Source organism: Chionomys nivalis, chromosome 5, assembly GCF_950005125.1.
Source record: "Chionomys nivalis chromosome 5, mChiNiv1.1, whole genome shotgun sequence".
NCBI lineage: Eukaryota > Metazoa > Chordata > Mammalia > Rodentia > Cricetidae > Chionomys > Chionomys nivalis.
In genome coordinates, this window is record NC_080090.1 from 15017637 (window position 1) to 15036946 (window position 19310).

At 37.5% G+C, this 19310-nt stretch overlaps 1 protein-coding gene across 18 annotated transcripts in view; it reads right to left on the reverse strand.

Annotated features, from left to right (window-relative positions):
- Cdc42bpa (CDC42 binding protein kinase alpha) overlaps window positions 1-19310 on the reverse strand; it is a 257942-nt gene that overhangs the window by 129505 nt on the left and 109127 nt on the right. For all 18 annotated transcript variants that reach the window (XM_057769503.1, XM_057769501.1, XM_057769494.1 and 15 more), the window contains exon 5: window positions 10901-11049. In XM_057769503.1, the coding sequence (XP_057625486.1) occupies window positions 10901-11049 (149 nt within the window). The remainder of the gene's footprint in view (window positions 1-10900; window positions 11050-19310) is intronic.

Sequence of the window (19310 nt, forward strand, 5' to 3'; positions counted from 1 at the left end):
CGGCACGGGGGGGAGGGGGGCGCAAGCTCCATCTTTCCCAGGCTTTGCGAGCAAGTTAGTTACCGGAGCTCAGGAAGTGGGATTGGGCGAGCATAGCCTGCTAGCTTTTACAGCGCGCCTCCTGCTCACTTTCCCTTCCCCTACTCCAGGCAGAGCAGCGACCCCCACGGAGCAGTTAATAGCTCCCTGCCCATCTTCCTCTTGTCTTCCAAAGCCTCACTGCCTGATTTAACAGAAGCACCTGCGGTTTTGAAGCAAAAGCCGCCAACCCCTTCCCTTATCAGGCAGTACAATAATTTTTGTTTTGAGTTAATTGTTTCAGACCGGCTCTGGTTTAGACCACGTGGACTCAGGTGCATTTCTTTCGCCACCACTGGCAGAAAAACGTCATTACAGGTACATAATTTTCTTTTATAAATAAGAAAAATGTCTAAAAACATTACCATTCAAGTCTTTAACAGCCTTTTCAATTGTACCATGTGGGAGATTTTACAAGAAATGTCTGTCAGCCCACAGATATGGATCTTTCTGGGATTCGTAGTTTTCCTTGGTACTATATGGTTTAATAATAGAAATATGATAAAGTCTTTACGAGACGAGGTTGAATGCTTAAAAACAATTGAGAATGACAACAATCTTCTCAAAAGTCAGTTTAAAGTTCTCCAGGCAGAGAACAGATCTTTGTTTAACACAACTCAACAAACTGAACAAAATTTAAAAGAGGTACAGGCTGATGTTAAAGAGAAATTCATTACTAAGAAAGAGGGAACAGCTGATTTGGATTGTAAGCTTCAGTCCCTTTCAGTAGGAACTGAAACATTAATGGCTGATATTAAGGAAAAATTCATTACTATGGAAGAGGAAACAGCTGATTTGAGTCGTAAGCTTCAGTCCCTTTCAGAAGGAACTGAAACATTAACTGAGAAAATCAAAACTGCTAAAAAATGTGACAATCAGATTTTGTCTAAAGCTTATGACAGATTGGTGAAAAGATTGTCAATACAAAAAAGCACGGTATATGCTATAAAAATTATGTCCAAAGATGAGATGTTATCTCTAATGGACAAACTTCATACTTTAAAATCCTCAATAAAGGCTTTAGAACATAATTCTGGACAGGAGATTCAGACATTACAGAAGACAATGGTAAATAAAATTAAAAAGACTAAAAAATTTCTAAATTCTGAGGAAAAAGAGCAAGAGGTAGAAAGACAAATTTTAACTAAATCTGTGGGTAAATCTCTCCGGGACAATTCCCACAAAGCTCTACCTACAGTTCTACCTGCCTTTCCAGTTGTAACAACAGAGAAAGTAGTTGGTTCCAGAAACCCTAGGGTCATCAAGGAAGATACATGGGAACCTGTCCGTATGAATGATCTCAAAAAAATTAAACAGGCTGTGATGACTTTTGGGATGAATGCCTTTTTTGTTAAAGAGATGCTAAGATCTTGGGCCACAACAAATAAAGTCACGCCCTCTGACTGGTTTCAACTGAGCTCTGCTGTCCTTGAGAGTGGACCGCAATTGAAATGGAAATGCTTATTCAGGCAAGAGGCTAGACTTTTAGAACAGCAGGAAAGAGCAAAGGGAATTGAGATTTCCCTAGATCAAATTCTAGGAGAGGGGCTATATTCTGAACCTCAGGAACAAGCTAATTTGGGTAAAAATACACTTTCCATGTGTACTACAGCAGCCTTAAGGGCTTGGGACATGGTGCAAGACCCAGGACAGAGGATGAAATCATTTGTCAGAGTTAAACAGGGTCAAAGAGAACCCTTTAGTGACTTTTTACAAAGACTAACTAAAGCTGTACAAATAGGGATATCTGACGCAAAAGCAAGACGTATAATAATCGAGACTTTGGCTTATAAAAATACAAATGTAAAATACAAAAGGATTTTGGGACCTTTAAAGCTCAGATCAGCGCCACTGAAAAAATGGGTCTTGCATACACTAAATGTTGATACATTTGACTATGGCACTAAAGCATGGGTAAAAGAAGCAATTTCCAATGGTAAAAGGAGACATCAAAATACCAAATGTTTTAATTGTGGCAAAATGTGGGCAACGGCTTTATGTTCAGAAAAAGCTGATTCAGTTATCACTCATTTATTAGAAGTCATGGCTATCATGGGTATACCTACACAAATAAAGACAGATAATGGTCCTGCTTATGTCTCTAGGAAAATGAAACGGTTTTTTGATTATTACAATATCAACCATGTTACAGGTATACCATACAATCCTACAGGTCAAGCAGTCATAGAAAGATCAAATCGAACTATAAAGGATATGTTGAACAAACAGAAAGGGGTGGAAAACACCCCCAGAAATAGGTTACATAATGCTTTGTTAACCTTGAATTTTCTCAACGCTAATGAGACGGGAACATTGGCTGCAGAAAGACATTGGATAATGTAAAAGTCTACTAAACTAAATCAACCAGTTTATTTCAAGGATATGCTGACCTCACAATGGAAGCCAGGAGATGTGCTGCGTTGGGGAAGGGGATTTGCTCTTGTCTCCACAAGTGAGGAAAAATTGTGGATACCGTCAAAATTGATAAAGGTTCGTTTTGATGAAGAGAAGCCAGTTGAAAGATAAATAACAATTCAATCACATGGATGGCAATCATACTGATGGTAAGTAATACAGATAGGTTGGGGGCAGGGTTCTCTTCTTATCTCCACAGGAAAATACCCATTTTCAAAGAATTTAAGGGACCCCAAATATTTAATTACTGATGGAGGGACATGTTCTGTAAGTATTAATTTATATATATATATATATATATATATATATATGTCTTAAACTTTCTTTGCTTTTCCTCATATCTGTGTCTTTCTTTATATGTCAGTATATGTCCTTGTTGTTAATGTTTAAATTTCCCATAACAAGCAACAAATTTTCCTACAGTAATCTTTGAAGTTTTCAGGATGAAGATGGGGCCCCACGACATCAACTCAATCAGGTTTTTATGACGTCATGAATTTTTTTTTTTTAAAGCGCTAATATTAGACCTGTTTTTTGGTACCAACTACATGAGACAATTTCGAATGGTGCACATTTTTGACAACACTCTGGCCGGACCTTCTCAAAATGCTCTGAGACTAGTTACAATTTTCTTAGGTCAAAGGTTAATTTGGGAATTTTACCATCATTTGCTTTCACATAACCCTCCTAAGAAGAACGTCGCCCCCATGTCAGCTAGAAGCAATCTTAGAGGACGACATCCCCTCTCCCAACAGAGTTTGCCCTCAGGGTTAGGGACATCTTTTAGTGGTTGGTTTAGGGTTGAGGGGATAGGGTGATATTTTTATGGACTTAGGGGTATATATATATAAAAAAAAGGAAGAAGAGGAAGAAGAAGAAGGGGGATTAACTGGTTTTATGGGATGATTGGTATTTGTGAATTACTGTTTATAGAAAATTATATTGGTACTGTTTCTTGTATATTGATATATTAAATATTAAATGTGAGTGTAACTACCTCTATTTTTGTATGAGTATGCTTATAACTTTGTCTATATTGTATTGATACATCTACCATATTCAATGTACATTTCTACCTCTGATACTATGACATTGTTTACAATTGAAGATCATTGTCTTCATATATTGCACAGTGGTTTATTCTTTTAGTCTTCAAGTTAGATAGGTATTGAAAATTATGTTTGTCATATTTATTTTAAAGTTAATCAGGTCTTTTAGTCACATAGAGTATATTTAGTATAGATAGTATGATCTTCAGCCTCTTCGAAGAGCTGTAGAAAATGGCCTTTAATCTAACCTAAAATTTCTGTGCCAACGAGACACAATTACTCCTGGCAACGCCACTCTACTCCCGAGAGAACGTTGAGCACCAAAGACACTCCACTGGGAGCTTGTCTTCTTGGCAGAACTGGCCTTTGGGTTAAGAAAAGCCCATACCTCAACTTCTGACAAAGATACAGAATATCCCTAAGTGGATAAAACAGGATTGTCTTATCCTGCCAAGACAGGGTAGGATAGTTCTAAAAATGGTATGCCAGTTATGTTAGGCCTTAGCCAAAGTTGGTTGACTCAACATTGCAAACGAGACTTTGGGTGATTGCCCAGGTAGTCAGTTGTCTCTGTCAATTGTTACACATTTTGGATATCTCTCGATTGTTAAGTAATATTTATTCCCTTCTCAGATCTTTGACTGAGTTGAAGATTATATAATTGTAGTTACTCTTTATGTTATTTAGACTCCTTGAGATAGAATGTTTAGCAAAACTTTTGTTCTCAATATTGTTTGTTATATTTATTATTTGTTATTATTGTATATAGTTGTATTTGGTTTAGTTCTATCTTATTTAGACAAAAGGGGAAGATGTAGGGATATAGCCCCACCCATTGGGGGCGTGTTCGCCTTGGGCTAATGTTTACTGATAAATCTGCCGGGCGTGATCCCAGCAGCCCTTTTGCTCTACTCTTCCTGTTCTCCGTGGGAACCTGTGGTCCTGTAAATCTATTTCCTTATTAAAGCTGTATATATTTTTATAATCTTTCTGCATTCATTTACGCCACCACATTTTCTTCCTGCTGGGTTGTCTCCTCCAGCCTTAATAGGAGGGGACGTACCTAGTCTTATTGCAACTGGATATGCCATGTTTGGTTGGAGGTAGGTGAAGCTGTGAGGAGAGGAGGAAAGAGAAACTATGGTCAGGATGTAATATATGAGAGAAGGAAACAAACAAACCCACAAAAAGATCTTAACCTATTCTGAAACTTGGGTTTTTTCACATGAAAAAAACTTAAACAAGAAAAAAAAAAGAAAAGGTAAGTATTAAAAGGAAATATGGAAATGTGTACATTCAAATGGGATGTTCCCCCCAGGTGAAATTTATTTTAAAATTTATTTATTATTGCTATTGGGGCAGCACATGTATTCCATGGATTCTATGTAAAAGTCAAAGGACAGCTTTCTTAAATGAGTTCCCTCCTTAAACCATGGTTGCCATGGATTCGACTCAGGGGGAGACAAGTCCTTTTATCTACTAAGCCATCCAACTTTGCATGCAAATGGATAGAAATAGAAAACACTATTCTGAGTGAGGTAACCCAGACCCAAAAAGATGAATTTGGTATAAAGTGGATTCTAGACATAAATAAAAGTCAGTGAGCTTATAATTCATGATCCTAGAGAAGCTAAATAAGAAGGTGAACCCAAAGAAAAACATATAGTTATCCTCCTGGATATTGGAAGTAGACTAGATTGCCAGGCAAAAATTGGGATCTTGGGGGTGGGGGTGGGATGGGGGGTAAGGGGAGATGGGGAGATGGGGAGAGAAAAGTGAGGAGGGAAAAATGGGGAGACCCAGGGGGAATGGGATGGTTGGGATGAAGGAAGGGTGGATATGGGAGCAGGGAAGAAGATATCTTAATTAAGGGAGCCATTTTAGGGTTGGTAAAAGACTTGACTCTAGAGGGGTTCCCAGGTATCCATGGAGATATCCCCAGCTAGTCTTCACTTCTAAACAAGTTTCTATAGAAGTCTTTATTTTAGCCACATGTATACATATGTGTATGTGGGTATGTACATTTGAGTGCCTGTGACTGTGGAGGCCAAAAGAGTACATGGGAATCCCCTAGAGCTGAAGTTATAGGAGAATGTCAGCCACCTACCATGGGTGCTAGGATCTTTATTAAGGTCCTCTGCAAGAACCAACATACGCTTAACCACTGAACCATGTTTCTAGCCTCTCAAATACAATGTCTTAATCACTACGAGTATTCCTTTTCATATCTTGGCATTAATTAATTTATTTTTTTACTTTAAGTACCTTAATCAATTATAAAAGAGGAAAGTGGGGAGAACGAGGGAAGGAGACAGCATGAATGGGAGAAAGGAAAGGGAGATCAGACTTAATTATCAGGAAATATAGTCTAATAAATATTCAAAGTAGTAATGATTGATATAACCCTATGTGATATACACAATTCATGGTCTAAATAACAAGTTCACATCAAATGTTCCTAAATATGATTTGACAAAAGGGATGTCATGTTGTAGTGACCTACTAATCCCTTGAAAATTCGAAACTCAATCTAGAAGAGGAAATCTTCAAGGACACATATTAAACTTTAATCACTAGGCACAAAAGACGAAAACTCATAGTCTATGCTTTACCAACTACTGACTGGTTAAACAGTGTCTTGTTTATACAACTGTGCCTCAGTCACCTGTACTCTCCCAGGGATTTTCAGGTGCAGTGAAGTGGGTCTACTTTCTATCACGGGATGAGCATTTAGTGTTCCCTTTAAATATGAACTTCATGTCCTTCAGGCGGTACTTAGGTATTTTCAGTTGGTAGTAGATATTTTCAGTGGGTACTAGGTACTAGGAACTAGGATTTTCAGTTAAAAAAAAAGTTATTCAATAATAAAAAAATGTTATTCATTTGATCCTGGAACTTCTATTAGATGTTTTACCTTACCATCCCATGACCCTGCCAACTTCTCTATGAGCCCAGGTATTTGGGGTTTTCTCCTATTTCAACTCTATTTTCTAACACTTCTGATAACTTTTCTTTAAATATATCATCATAATTTTACTGTGTAAAGTTTTATTGCATGAAGATCCCTTTCCTACAACACAATGTGTTTCACGTGAGTCACACATCTCCATCTCTTGGATGGTTATTCATGGTTATTCAGGGGAAGGACAGGTTTTCTCTTCCTTTAGTTATCCTTTCCCTCCAGCTTCTTTTATTCCATTATTTATTTTGGCATAAACTTATCATCTTATTTTTACTGCTAGGGACTGGACTCGGGTCCTTCACTTTATCATTGAGTTACATACACATGCCTTAGAATTAATCTTCTCTTTTCTTAAGATCTTAATTAATTTATTTTGTAATTCTTGAATCAGGCAGCACTTTATTCTCTAAAAAAGAACGGGTGTACCAAAGATGCTGAGCAAAACAGGGAGATTTTATGAAAAGAAATGGTACTTTAAAAGAATGTAAAATAAAGAGTTCTGGAAACTGGAAATCCACAATCAGGGCATTGACTATTTTCCAGTTGGATTCTCAAATGGCAGAAAACAAAAAGATCTTGCAACTAAATCTTACCGGTTCTCTACAGAAGACCAAGATCCATGGGTATTTACTTACATTTAGGAATTAGTGTACTAGGATTATGAGATGCTTTATATGTCTGACTAACCTGATTTAGTTGTTTTCTTGGGATACGAAACTCACTTATTTTTTGTTCAGAATTCCACAGAAAAAATATCTTCCAATCTTTTGCCCAGAGAGCAAAAGCTCAAGCTTGGAGCCCAGTAAAAAGAAAAACAAGGCAGCGGACATCCTCTTCCACCATAGCCTTTGGTGCCCTTTCCAGTTTGGTTTCTGAATCCTTCCCACATAGCCCTAAAAGTCTGTGGACCCTTTTTTTCTATCTGTCCTGACAAGATGTACCAAGATCATTCTGTCTAATTCCTGGAGCAAGACAGACAGACAGACAGACAGACAGAGAGACAGACAGACAGAGAAAAAAAGGGCAATGGGAAGAGGGAAAAGTCCTTTGCCTGGATTCTCTTTCTAAGAGTCAAGAAACTTTATAAGTCTGAATCATCCCGCTGTACCTCAGTGGTGGAGCATTTATTTACCTAACATGCTCAAATGTGCAGCACTGTTATCTCTGCCAGTCTAGGAAACAAGGCAAGAACATGAACCAGGGTAAGAGTGCAGTCACTCTTACCTATATACAATATCAGCTATTAAAATTCTGGTGCTAGAATCCATGCTATTATTATTATATATATAAATTATCTATGAGATGTTAGAAAATATCACAAAATTCCCGATCTTTCCTCCTGGTCATCTAAACTAAAGTGTACGATAGCCAAATACAATGTTTTAACCAGACCAACTTGTTCCTCTGTTCTTCTTGTTGGATTCTTTGTCTCTGACAAATGGCACTGTAGCTGACAATCTGAACAGCAACACTGTTGATTTTAGTTAACAGCATTAGAAACAATGGTGCTTTTTCGATCTGAAACCAGGATTTACGTTGCCATGACCCAACATTTGGCAGAAAGTTTACTCAACATGAATCAGACCACATGATGCTGTTAAGTCATTAAACTCTACTCCAAAATTCTGTCTCAGCAAAGAGATGATTGAAAAGTAAGGGTACACCCTTAAAATATAAATCAACTATTCAGTAAACCACAGAAAGGGTGGCACACATGTTTTAAGCTCAGAACTAAAGTATATCCATGCCAAAGTCTAAACTGAGTTGACAGATTAATGAAAAAAATTTTATGATTGCCAAAATAACCAATTTGCTAAAAGCACAAGAAAAGATAGACATATTTCCTATGTGTTCAAGTGATGGCTTTAACATTCAAATGATAAAAGAGAATCTGGAGATGACTCAGCAGGTAAAGGCTCCTGGCACAAGCCTAACCACTTGGAGTTCAATCCCAATGACCCACATGGCAGAGAGAACCAATGTTGTCTGCTGTCCTCCATTCATATGCCACAGTGTGGACTCTCTGTCTCTCTGTCTCTGTCTCTCTCTGTGTGTCTGACTCTGTCTCTCTTTCTCTCTCTCTCTCTCTCTCACACACACACACACATTTTAATATGCACAAATTTAATATAAAATTTAATAAGAATGCTTTTAAAATAAAATGACAAAATATAGGCCTAAGGAGATGGCTCAGTCAGTAAAGTCCTGCTTTGTAAGCATGGGACCTTGAACTTAATCTCTAGAATCCACTTAAAAAGCCTAGAGTCCGGGCATGTGCTTGTAACTCCAGCAATGTTGAGACAGGAGACAGAGAAAGGAGTATTCCTGGAAGCTTGCAGGCCAACTATTCTAGCCTACTTAACCAATGAGAGACTGTCTCAAACAAACGGTGAAAGTCATCTTATACATGACACCCAAGGTATTCCTCTGACCTTCACACCCTCATAGTCAGTATACATGTGCACTACCACCTACCATGAACACACACACACACCAAATAAATAATGATAAAATGTAACAGTAAACTTTAGTGGTCTTTCTCTGTATATATCTTCATTTCTTTGCCCATTTCCCTTAGCTAAATTATTTTAATTTTTGAAATATCTTCATTCTGACGTGGACATAGCTTCTTCCAACAGGTCTTCCAGAGTCATACGTTTAACTACTGTTCACTCTACATCTCCACAATGTTTAGGAACGTGTTTTTTGCATGTTCTGCTTTTACTATCACTCAATTCAATTCTATCATTAGTTCTACCTTCAAAGTAGCTCTTCAAAAAGAGGGCGTATTTCCTCTACTTCCATCACATATCTAACCCAAGAGAGTAGTTAGAATACTAGGAAAAAATATAGACTGACAAGCTTCCAACAAGAGTGAACTATAAAATCTAAAAAGACCCTTGAAATGAGAAAAACGTATGTCCAACTTGAAGACAGCCATGAAGTGGTAATGAATGGTACTTTACTAGATGCCAAGGTCTGTAGCATATTTAGCAGTCTCATGATAAAGACCCTGCTTTGGTAGCACATGCTTAGCATCCCAGCACTTGAAAATCTGATGCAGGGGCACTGGGTTCCAGGCCAGTCTTAGCTACATACACACTGTGAGATCCCATCTCACAATAAATAAATAAGTAAATCAGCGAGTAAAGTCTAACTTTCAAAACTGCAGTGGTTCCTCCCTACCACAACAGTAACCCTTCACTACCCCTGGCCACCCCCTCTTTCTCCTACTCTGCATTGCCCAGGGAAGAACCTGATAAGATCCTACTTTGTTTTAAACCACTAAATGTTCTTCAATAGTTTATTACTCTTTTTTTAAAAAAAAATCCTATATAAAAATCATTTTCTAAATAGGCTAACTTTTTTAACCAATAATAAATGGTATTTAATATATATAATGCAACTCATAGGGGAGAAAAACAAGTTCTAGTTGTTTTGTTTGAGACAGTGTCTTGGGTAGCTCAGGTTGGTCTCTAACACACTCCGTAACAAAAGCAGGTCTTGAACTCCAGATCCTCTTGCCTCTACTTGTCAAGTGCTACAAATGCAGTTATATACCACCATGCCTAGCTCATTTAGAAAAAAGCATAAGTGATGAATTTTCTGTCAGATTATAATAAGATCACGCCATAAACTAAACTATCAGTGTCTTTTAAACAAAAAATATCCTTTTGTATCTGTGTAATTCTTTAAAGTCTTTTCTTGTGTATGTGTATATATATGAGTGTGTACATGTGAGTACATGTGCCTATAAGGTCAGAGGTCAATGTAGGGTGTCTTCTGCAATCACTCTCCACCTTATTTTCTGAGATAAGGTCTCTCAATAAACCTTGAGTTCATCAATTTGGCTAGACTCTCTGGCCAGCCAGTTGTTTCTAGGGATCTTCATTCCTTAACCCTAGTCGGTACAAGCTGTCATGTGCTGATTTTACATGGCGATGGGAATCAAACTCAAGGCCTCATCCTTGCTATTTCCCCAGTCCAAGTCTTTTCTTGAGAAAAATAAAATATATAACAAGTCTATAATTTATGGCCTAGAATTCTATCAGTGTATAAGAACCAGATATAAGGAAACTGACTGTTGCATACTCCTTTTGGGAAGAACATTATACGGAAATTCAGTCATGCGTATGTTCAAAGCTTTCCACAAAAACACTGACTAGAAGTGGACATATATAGATAAAATATGTACATGGACATACAAGCAGACACCTCAGATCAGTAATGCAGGTAAATAGGAACAGTAAAAACACAAAATCTCAAAACAACCTCAAAATAAACTGTTTGCAGATAAGGTGTAACTAAGACCATAATTAATAATTTGGCAGCAACAAAGCTGTTTCTAGATATAATATCATAGCAACCAGATGGAATAACAGATTGGCTAATTTACCTGTGTACATAGTGGAGCTGATGAACTGAGTCAATGGCTATCACCATCTCAGCCAAGTAAAAGCGAGCCATGTCTTCAGGCAATCTATCTTCAAATTTGCTGAGCAGAGTAAGTAAATCCCCACCAACATAATAATCCATAACCAGGTACTGTGAACAAAAATAAAATGTACTTAGTAAATATTATGGTAAAAATTAATATATTTACTGTATTCTGTGGTCAACTAGGACTAGGCTGAATATTTATGAAGGTTAATTACTTGTGTGGTTAGCTCACCTTTAAGTATATAAAACAATTATCATTAATAATAGTAAGACTTCTAGATTTCATAAGCAATGAAACAAAATCTTAAATTTTAGTATAAAAGACAGGATTACAACTTTTGTTGCTTTTGTCCTTTGCCAAGAAAATAACAGTATCACTCACTTCCAGAATGGATTTTTCTCAAATATACATAAAGTATATAAGCTCAGGGATCTTTTGGAAAAAAAAAAAAAAGAGGGATAATGGGATAATGGGATAATAGATTGGTACTTGTTGGTACTTGTGAGCTATTGTTTTGAGACAAATATATTGGTATCGATTCTTATATATTGATACAAAGTGAAATTATATTGACTATTGTATGCATGCATGTTTCTACCTCTGTTTAAAACTTTTTTATGTATCGACATATATTGTATTGATATATATATTGTATATATTTACCATATTGCAGTGTACATTTCTACCTCTGATTAAGATACTTACATATTGTTTGTGTATTGATATATATTTACCATACTGCAATGTATATTTGTACATTGTTTATATTTGGAGGTCATTGTCCTCATTTGTTTCACAGTCGTTTATTGTCTTAGTCTTTAAGTTAGATGGGTATTGAGAATTATACAGATCAATAGTATTCTAAGTTTGTCATTTATAATTAGACTAATCAGGTTATTTGGATACATAGAGATTATACTCAGTATAGATAGATAATCTTCAACCTCTTCAAAGAGCTGTAGAAAATGGCCTTTAATCTAACTCAGAGTTTTGTGGTAGTGAGATACAATTGCTCCTGGCAACACCGCTCTATTCCCAAGAGAATGTTGAGCACCAAAGACACTCCACCTGGAGCCTTTCTTCTTGGCTGAACTGGCCTTTGGGCAAAGAAATGCCCATACCTCAACCACTGACAGAGATACAGAGCGTGCATCAATGGATAAAACAGGACTGTCATATCCTGCCAAGACAGGGTAAGATAGTTTTGAAAAGTTGCTTGCCTTTGAAAATGGTATGTCAGTTATGTTAGGCCTTAGCCAAAGTTGGTTGCTTCAACGCTGCAAATGTGATCTTGGGTGATTGCCCAGGTAGCTAGTTGTCTCTGTGATTTGTTGCATGTTTTGGAAGTTGTTTGATTGCACTTCCTAATTACTCAGTAAACATTATTTCCCTTCTCAGATCTTCGATGGGGTTGAAGACTATATAAATGTAGTTACTTTCCACTCATGACTTGGCCAAGCTATTTATTATACAAGACCTAAGCTACTTAGAATAGGATATTTGTACTTATTGTATATAATTTCATAGTAGGTTTAGAACTCTCTTACTTAAACAAAAGTGGGAGATGTTGCGGGAGGTCCTTCCACTCCTCCAGCCAATAGCCGCTGAGATACCAGCCCATTGGGGCGTGGTCTCTCTCCCTTTAAAAAAGCGGCTACTTCAATCCTCGCTCTCTCTTTACTTCCTGCTCCGGTTCCAGCGATTAGACTTCTTCCTAATTGCGCAGAGGGCTGTTGTCTGGGACGGTGATCTGTAAGTTTTTTCCCCTTTAAATAAATACCACCCTATTAATCATAATTCCAAACTGGTGTGGGATTGTTTATTACTTACGCCATCATTTTCTAGCTATACAGAGATAGATTTCAGATGGATATATATTCTTCAAACCATTCGAAGACATACAGAATATGGCATTTAAAGTACTTTGTTAACTAAGAAACTTTTTATGACAATGAGACATAGCTCCTGGCTACACCATCAAGAGGATGATAGGCATCGGACAGGCTACTTATGGAGTTTGCTAGCCATTTGGGCAAGAAATTGCTCATGCCTGGACTGCTTTATGGTATGCTGTGTAAATTAGACATACAGAAAAATTACTGCTGAACTTGCCAAAAGAAGGTAAGATGGTCCTTTAGGGTTCCTGCTTCATGAAAGAATCTGTCAGACATTCTGCAGGACATAGAAGAAAGCAACTGATTAACTTTGTCATTACAAGGAAGAACAGATCTTCAAATTTCCTGCTTCATAAAAAAGTCTGCCAGATACTATGAGCCTGTAGGCTGAAGATGGAGGCCCCAACATTACAGAACTTTGGATGACTGTCCAGGAAGTAAGATGTCTCTGTCAATTCTAGATGTTTGGAAGTTGCTTACAATGCACTTCCTGTTTACTTAGGTAATGTAATATCCTTCTGGTGTCTTTGGTGGAGTTGAGGACAGATGTTACAGTTTTGCTTAGTTATAACAAAGGATAAGTTAAATATGAAACTTTAGACTCATAAAGAAATATTGAAACTATAATTCTAACTTGATAACTATTTTGTATTGTAATTTTACTATGTTAAAGTTAAAACCTTCCTTTTTATTTAGACAGAAAAGGGCAGATGATATGGGATTCCCCTCAATATGCTGTGGATATGTTTTATTATCATTGATTAATAAAGAAGCTGTTTCAGCCAAGGGCTTAATAGAATAAAGCCAGGAAGGAAATCAACAAATATATACAGAGAGAGTAGAAGTCAAGGAGACGCCATGTAGCTGCTGAGGGAGAAAGACGCCAGACAGAACCTTACCAGTAGGCCACAGCCTCATGGCAATTCACAGATTAATAGAAATGGGTTAATTTTAGATGGTGCGGGAGAATTGTTTGTATTTTGTCAATCATGTTTTAAATAAATGATTCAGACTCTCTGTGTGATTTCTTTGGGGCTGAATGGCTGTGAGAACCGGGCAGGATAGTAACCCCAACAATCCCAGCCCCACCATGTTACAGATGGCGCCCAACATGGGGCTGCATCCACAGAAAGCCTGAGAAAGCTTGGGAAAGCATAAAGCATGTTTTCTTGGTAGCAGCAATTTCTTGGGTCTGCTCTGCTTGTTAGAGGCAAACAAATGCTCTCATCTAAGAGAGGCTTCCTGACTCAGCTTTAGCTGCAAAACCTTGCAGCTCTTTAAGAGGTCCTGCCACAAAACACTTAAACGGTGTTGATGAAAAGCTGAACACATGCTTTCTGGACTTCAGTGGTAGCAGGAAAAAAAGGTGTGCCGTTTTAAAATGCCAGCTTTCTGGGCCATCCTGCCAGGACAAATTTGACTCTTTCTGGTAGGCAGCCGACTATGAAGCATCTGAGTGTGGTCTGTGAGCAGAATGCTGCAGCTTGCTTGCTGGCAGGGACCTTGAAACACCATAGAGTTGTGGCGATAAACATGGCTATAGCCAGTACCTTAATGGGCTGGATCTAGCCGTCAAAACCACAGCTTTAATTGTACCCATATTGCTTGGTAAATTAAAGATTCATGTGGTCAGAAAAAGAGAAATATACAGTAAAGAGAGATTCAAAGACATAGAAAACCTCTAAATGGTTTACACTGTGTTAAAAATATATGCAGACTTGGAAAAAAAGGTTAAATTTCTTAAAATAAAAAAAAAAGAGTAGTTGGGTGTGGTGGTACAAACCTTTAATCCCAACACTTTGGAGGCAGAGGTAGAAGGACCTCTGAGTTCAAGGTGTGGTGGCACACGCCTTTAATCCCAACACTTGGGAGACAAAGACAGGAGTATCTCTGTGAGTTCAAGGACAGCCTGGTCTATGGAGGGAATTCCAGGACAGCCAATGATACACAGAGAACCTGTCTCAAAAAGCCAAAAGTTAAAAGTAAAAATAATAGAAATAGAGGTTAAAATAAAGCCACATAAAGATGAAAAATACACAGAGAATCTTGATACTGTATATTATTATGCTCTCTTTGAATTGTTTGAATGCTTACAAAGGAGCAACAGCTGCTAAAAGATATTAGCTTATAAATGCTGCTGAATTAATCCAAGATAGGTATTTTGAAAATACCTTGACTTCAAAATTGAAGTCAAAAGGTATGTTACTTTGGAGAAGAGATTTTGCTTTTGTTTCCACAGGAAAATGAAAAACTGGATTCATTCTGAATTAAGAAAAATCAGGTTCTATCAAGGAAGACCACCTAAGAAATTTCCGGTAGCAACAGATGGCCCAGATGTCTGAGTTCTACATCCAGAACAGATTCAAGACTGCTGTCTGATATGATCAAGACTCACAGGATACTTCAATCAGGACTTAATTATAACTCTAAATTTTCTTAGGTCCCCATAAGATTATCAGTGCCCCCAACCAGCTGGAAGTAGCCTGGAATATTATGCCCACATTCCCAAAAAATGGACTATGGATATTTTCCTTTGTTTAAAAAAAAAAAAAAAAAAAAAAAAAAGAGGGGAAAGTGGTGTGGGAGAATTGTCTGTATTCTGTCAATCATGTTTTAAATAAATGCTGATTGGTCAGGCAGGAAGTATAGGCGGGTCAACCAGACAGGAAGTAGAGGCGGGGCGATGAGAACAGGAGAATGCTGGGAAGGAGGAAGCCCATTCCTCAGCACTCCTGCCCAGACCACTGAAGAAGCAAGATGTGACCTGCCTCGCTGGTACCAAGCCATGTGGCTAACATAGATAATAATAATCGGCGAATATAGGTTATAAGAGCTAATACAAAGCCTGAGCTAATAGGCCAATCAGTTTATAAGTAATTCAGACTCTCTGTGTGATTTCTTTGGGGCTGAACAGCTGCAGGAACTGCGCAGGATAGAAACCCCAACAAGCCTAGCCCCACCATGTTACATTAAGATGTAAGAGTTAGCTAGAAATATGCATAAGCTACTGGCCAAACAGTGTTGTAATTACTATAATTTCTATGTGATTATTCATGTCCTGGTGGCTGGGAAACAAACAAGCAGTCTTCACCTACAATTTTCTTTCAATCAGTTGAGATGTGCCTTCATCATACTTGAAGATCACAGAATATATTTGTTCCTGGGCACTACCTTTGCTATGGTTCCTATATTTGTGCCAAATTGTTCTATCATTCTGAATAATTTCTCAGTAAAATTAAGTGTCTCAGAGGACAGGTTTTATACTCATGAACTACCCTAAAAATATCATCCAATATAATAAAACTTTCTTTAAACTCATTCAAATAAGCATAAACCAAGGTGACACAATCCTAAAATAGAAGGAAGAGAATAACCCTCTAAGTGAACAGCACTTTCCAACTGTTTACAAGACAAACAATCCAAAGAAATTAGGATGAGGATATTAACAGAAATTTACAGTCGCCATCAGCCAAGCAACACATGCCCAACTGCAGTAATATGTCAGGAAATGAAAGACAAAGCAGCAGCAAGACACATGTATAACTACACTTTGGAAAAGACAGAGCAACACACTACCTTCACATCAACATACACCAGAGTGCTTTGGAAAAGTCATTCACAGGATCAAAACTTTAATTATGGAGCTGAGGATATAACTCAGTCAATAAAGTGCTTGCCTGGCATGCACTAAGGCCTGGGTTCTCTCCCTAGCACTGCACAAACTGGGCAGGATGACACACAATCATAACTCCAGCATTCATGAGGGAGAAGCAGGAGGATCAGAAGTACAATGTAATGTTCAGAGTACATAACAGGCTAGAGGCCAGCCTAAATAAATAATGAAGAGTGTTATTTGATCTAACATTACTCATTTGAGCAACTCAATTAAATCATTATTTCAGCCAGGGGTGGTAGAACATACCTGTAATAACACCCTGAGAAGGCTGAGACAGGAGGATCACAAATTCTTTGTTGTAAAGAGAGTGCTCATTGGTTCCTGGCTGCCCAGCCCCGAAATAATCACACAGAAACCATATTAATTTAATCACTGCTTGGATCATTAGCTCTAACTTCTTATTGGCTAACTCTTACATCTTAACCCATTTCTAGTAATCTGTATATAACCACAAGGTCATGGACTACCAGCAAAGTTTCAGCACATCTATCTCTGGCAGCAGCTCTATGGAATCTCCCTTTCTTCTCCCAGTATTCAGTCCAGTTTCCCCCCACCCCTGCCTACCTAAGTTCTGCCCTATCAACAGGCCAAGGTAGTTTCTTTATTCATTAGCCAATAAAAGCAACACATAGACAGAAGGGCCTCCCACACCAATTCAAGGCTAGCCCAGACTTACAGCAAAACCTTATCACAAAAAGTCCACTATTTAAGCTACAGGCTCAGTGAGAACTATATTTCTGGCTGCTGATACAACTCAATAGTTATAACATCCACAAGTCAGTCTCTAACATCCACAGGGCCCTAGGTTCAAGCCTACATAGTATTATAAGGAAACAATGCTAAAATATCTGAAAATATAAAATACAGCCACTATACACATACAAGAGGCTAAGACAAAAGTATTAAGGATGAAAGACCAGTCTGAGTTACACAATAAATTTAGGTCTGGCCCTGAATATATAAGATCCTATTTCAAAATAATTTGTAAATAAATTATAACTCAAGAAATTAAAGTTTCAACATTTTCCATTTTTTCCTCAAGCGTAAAATAAACAGGAAATGATGAATAAGAACATATGAGAAAAGGTAAATTCCACTGATACATAATATTCAGACATAAGGATTTCATGTGTCAGTATTTGACGTAGCAGCTTTGAACATAATGAGTATTCTTAAGAAAAAAACACTCCTATTCATACATTTGTATGAATAGGAAATGTAGCATACATTAAACTGTGCATCTTCTGCTTAAGCACACTAAAAGGCACTCAATGTAACTATATTTTTTACAGTATGTATATAGTAATATCTAGGAGAGTTGAAACTGAAAATCCAAATTATCTACCACAAATTTCTTCAGTTATATAGCAGTAAAAATGTTTGCTTACTCTAAAAAAAGAACAGTTAAAAGTTACTTTGCAAAATAAATATATTTAATACAATTTCTGTTTTGGTATCTAAAACTAGATTTGTCTACAACCTTAAATTGTTTTACTTTTGCAAAACAACTCTGAGATACCATCTAACACCTGTCAGAATGGCCAAGATCAAAAACACTGATGACAGGTTATGCTGGAGAGGATGTGGGGTAAAGGGAACACTCCTCTATAGCTGGTGGGAGTATAAAATTATTCAAGCACTTTAGAAATCTGTATGGTTGTTTCTCAGAAAATTAGGAATCAATCTACCTCAAGACCCAGCAATACCACTTTTGGGCATATACCCAAAGGATGCTTAATCATACCACAAGGACATTTACTCAACTGTGTTCATAGTAGCATTATATGTAATGCCCAGAAACTGAAAACAACCTAGATGCCCCTCAATCAAAAATATGGATAAGGAAAATGTGGTATAGTCATACAATGGAATACTACTCAGCGATGAGAAACAATGACATCCTAAAATTTGCAGGCAAATGGATGGAATTAGAAAAAAAAAAAACATACAGGGTGAGGTAACCCAGAACCAGAAAGATAAATATAGTTTGTATTCACTCGTAAATGGATATTAAACATAAAGTAAAGAAAAACCAATTTAGAATTCACAACCCCAGAGAACCTAGACAACAAAAGGACCCTAAGAGAAACATATATGGATCCACTTACGAAGGAAAAACAAGATCTGCTGAGTAAATTGGGAGCAGAGTACGCAGGGAGAGGGTAGAAGGGGAGAGAAGAAGAAAGGATAGTGAGAAAAATGTATAGCTTAATAAGAACAATTTAAAAATCAGTTCTGTTTTCTAATACCCTTTAAAGAATTATTTTATTCATTTATAAGTGAACATATGCCTTGACTTTATGTATGTGAACCCCAGGTGTTCAGGTGCCCATGGAGGTCAGAAAACAGCATTATGTCCCCTGGAACTGGAGTTCCAGGCAGTTGTGAGCTGCCCAATGTAGGGGTAGGAACTGAACTCAGGTCTTTTTTAAGAACAGCAAGTGCTCTTAACTGCTAAGCAGCTGCTTCAGCTTTGTAGGCAAAATGGATGGAGCTAGAAAACATCGTTTGAGTGAGGTAACCCAGTCACAGAAAGAGAATTATCACATGTACTCACTCATAAGTGGTTTTCTAATATAAAGCAAAGAAAACTAGCCCACAAAACACAATCCCAGAGAACCTAGACAACAATGGGGACCCTAAAGGGGACATACATAGATCTAATCTACATGGAAAATAGAAAAAGACAAAATAAGTTTTATGGGTGAATTTGTTTTTGTTTTGGCTGGTACAGGAGATGCAATCCAGGGCTTTATATATGTTAAGCACTGTAGTTACCACTCAGCTACACACA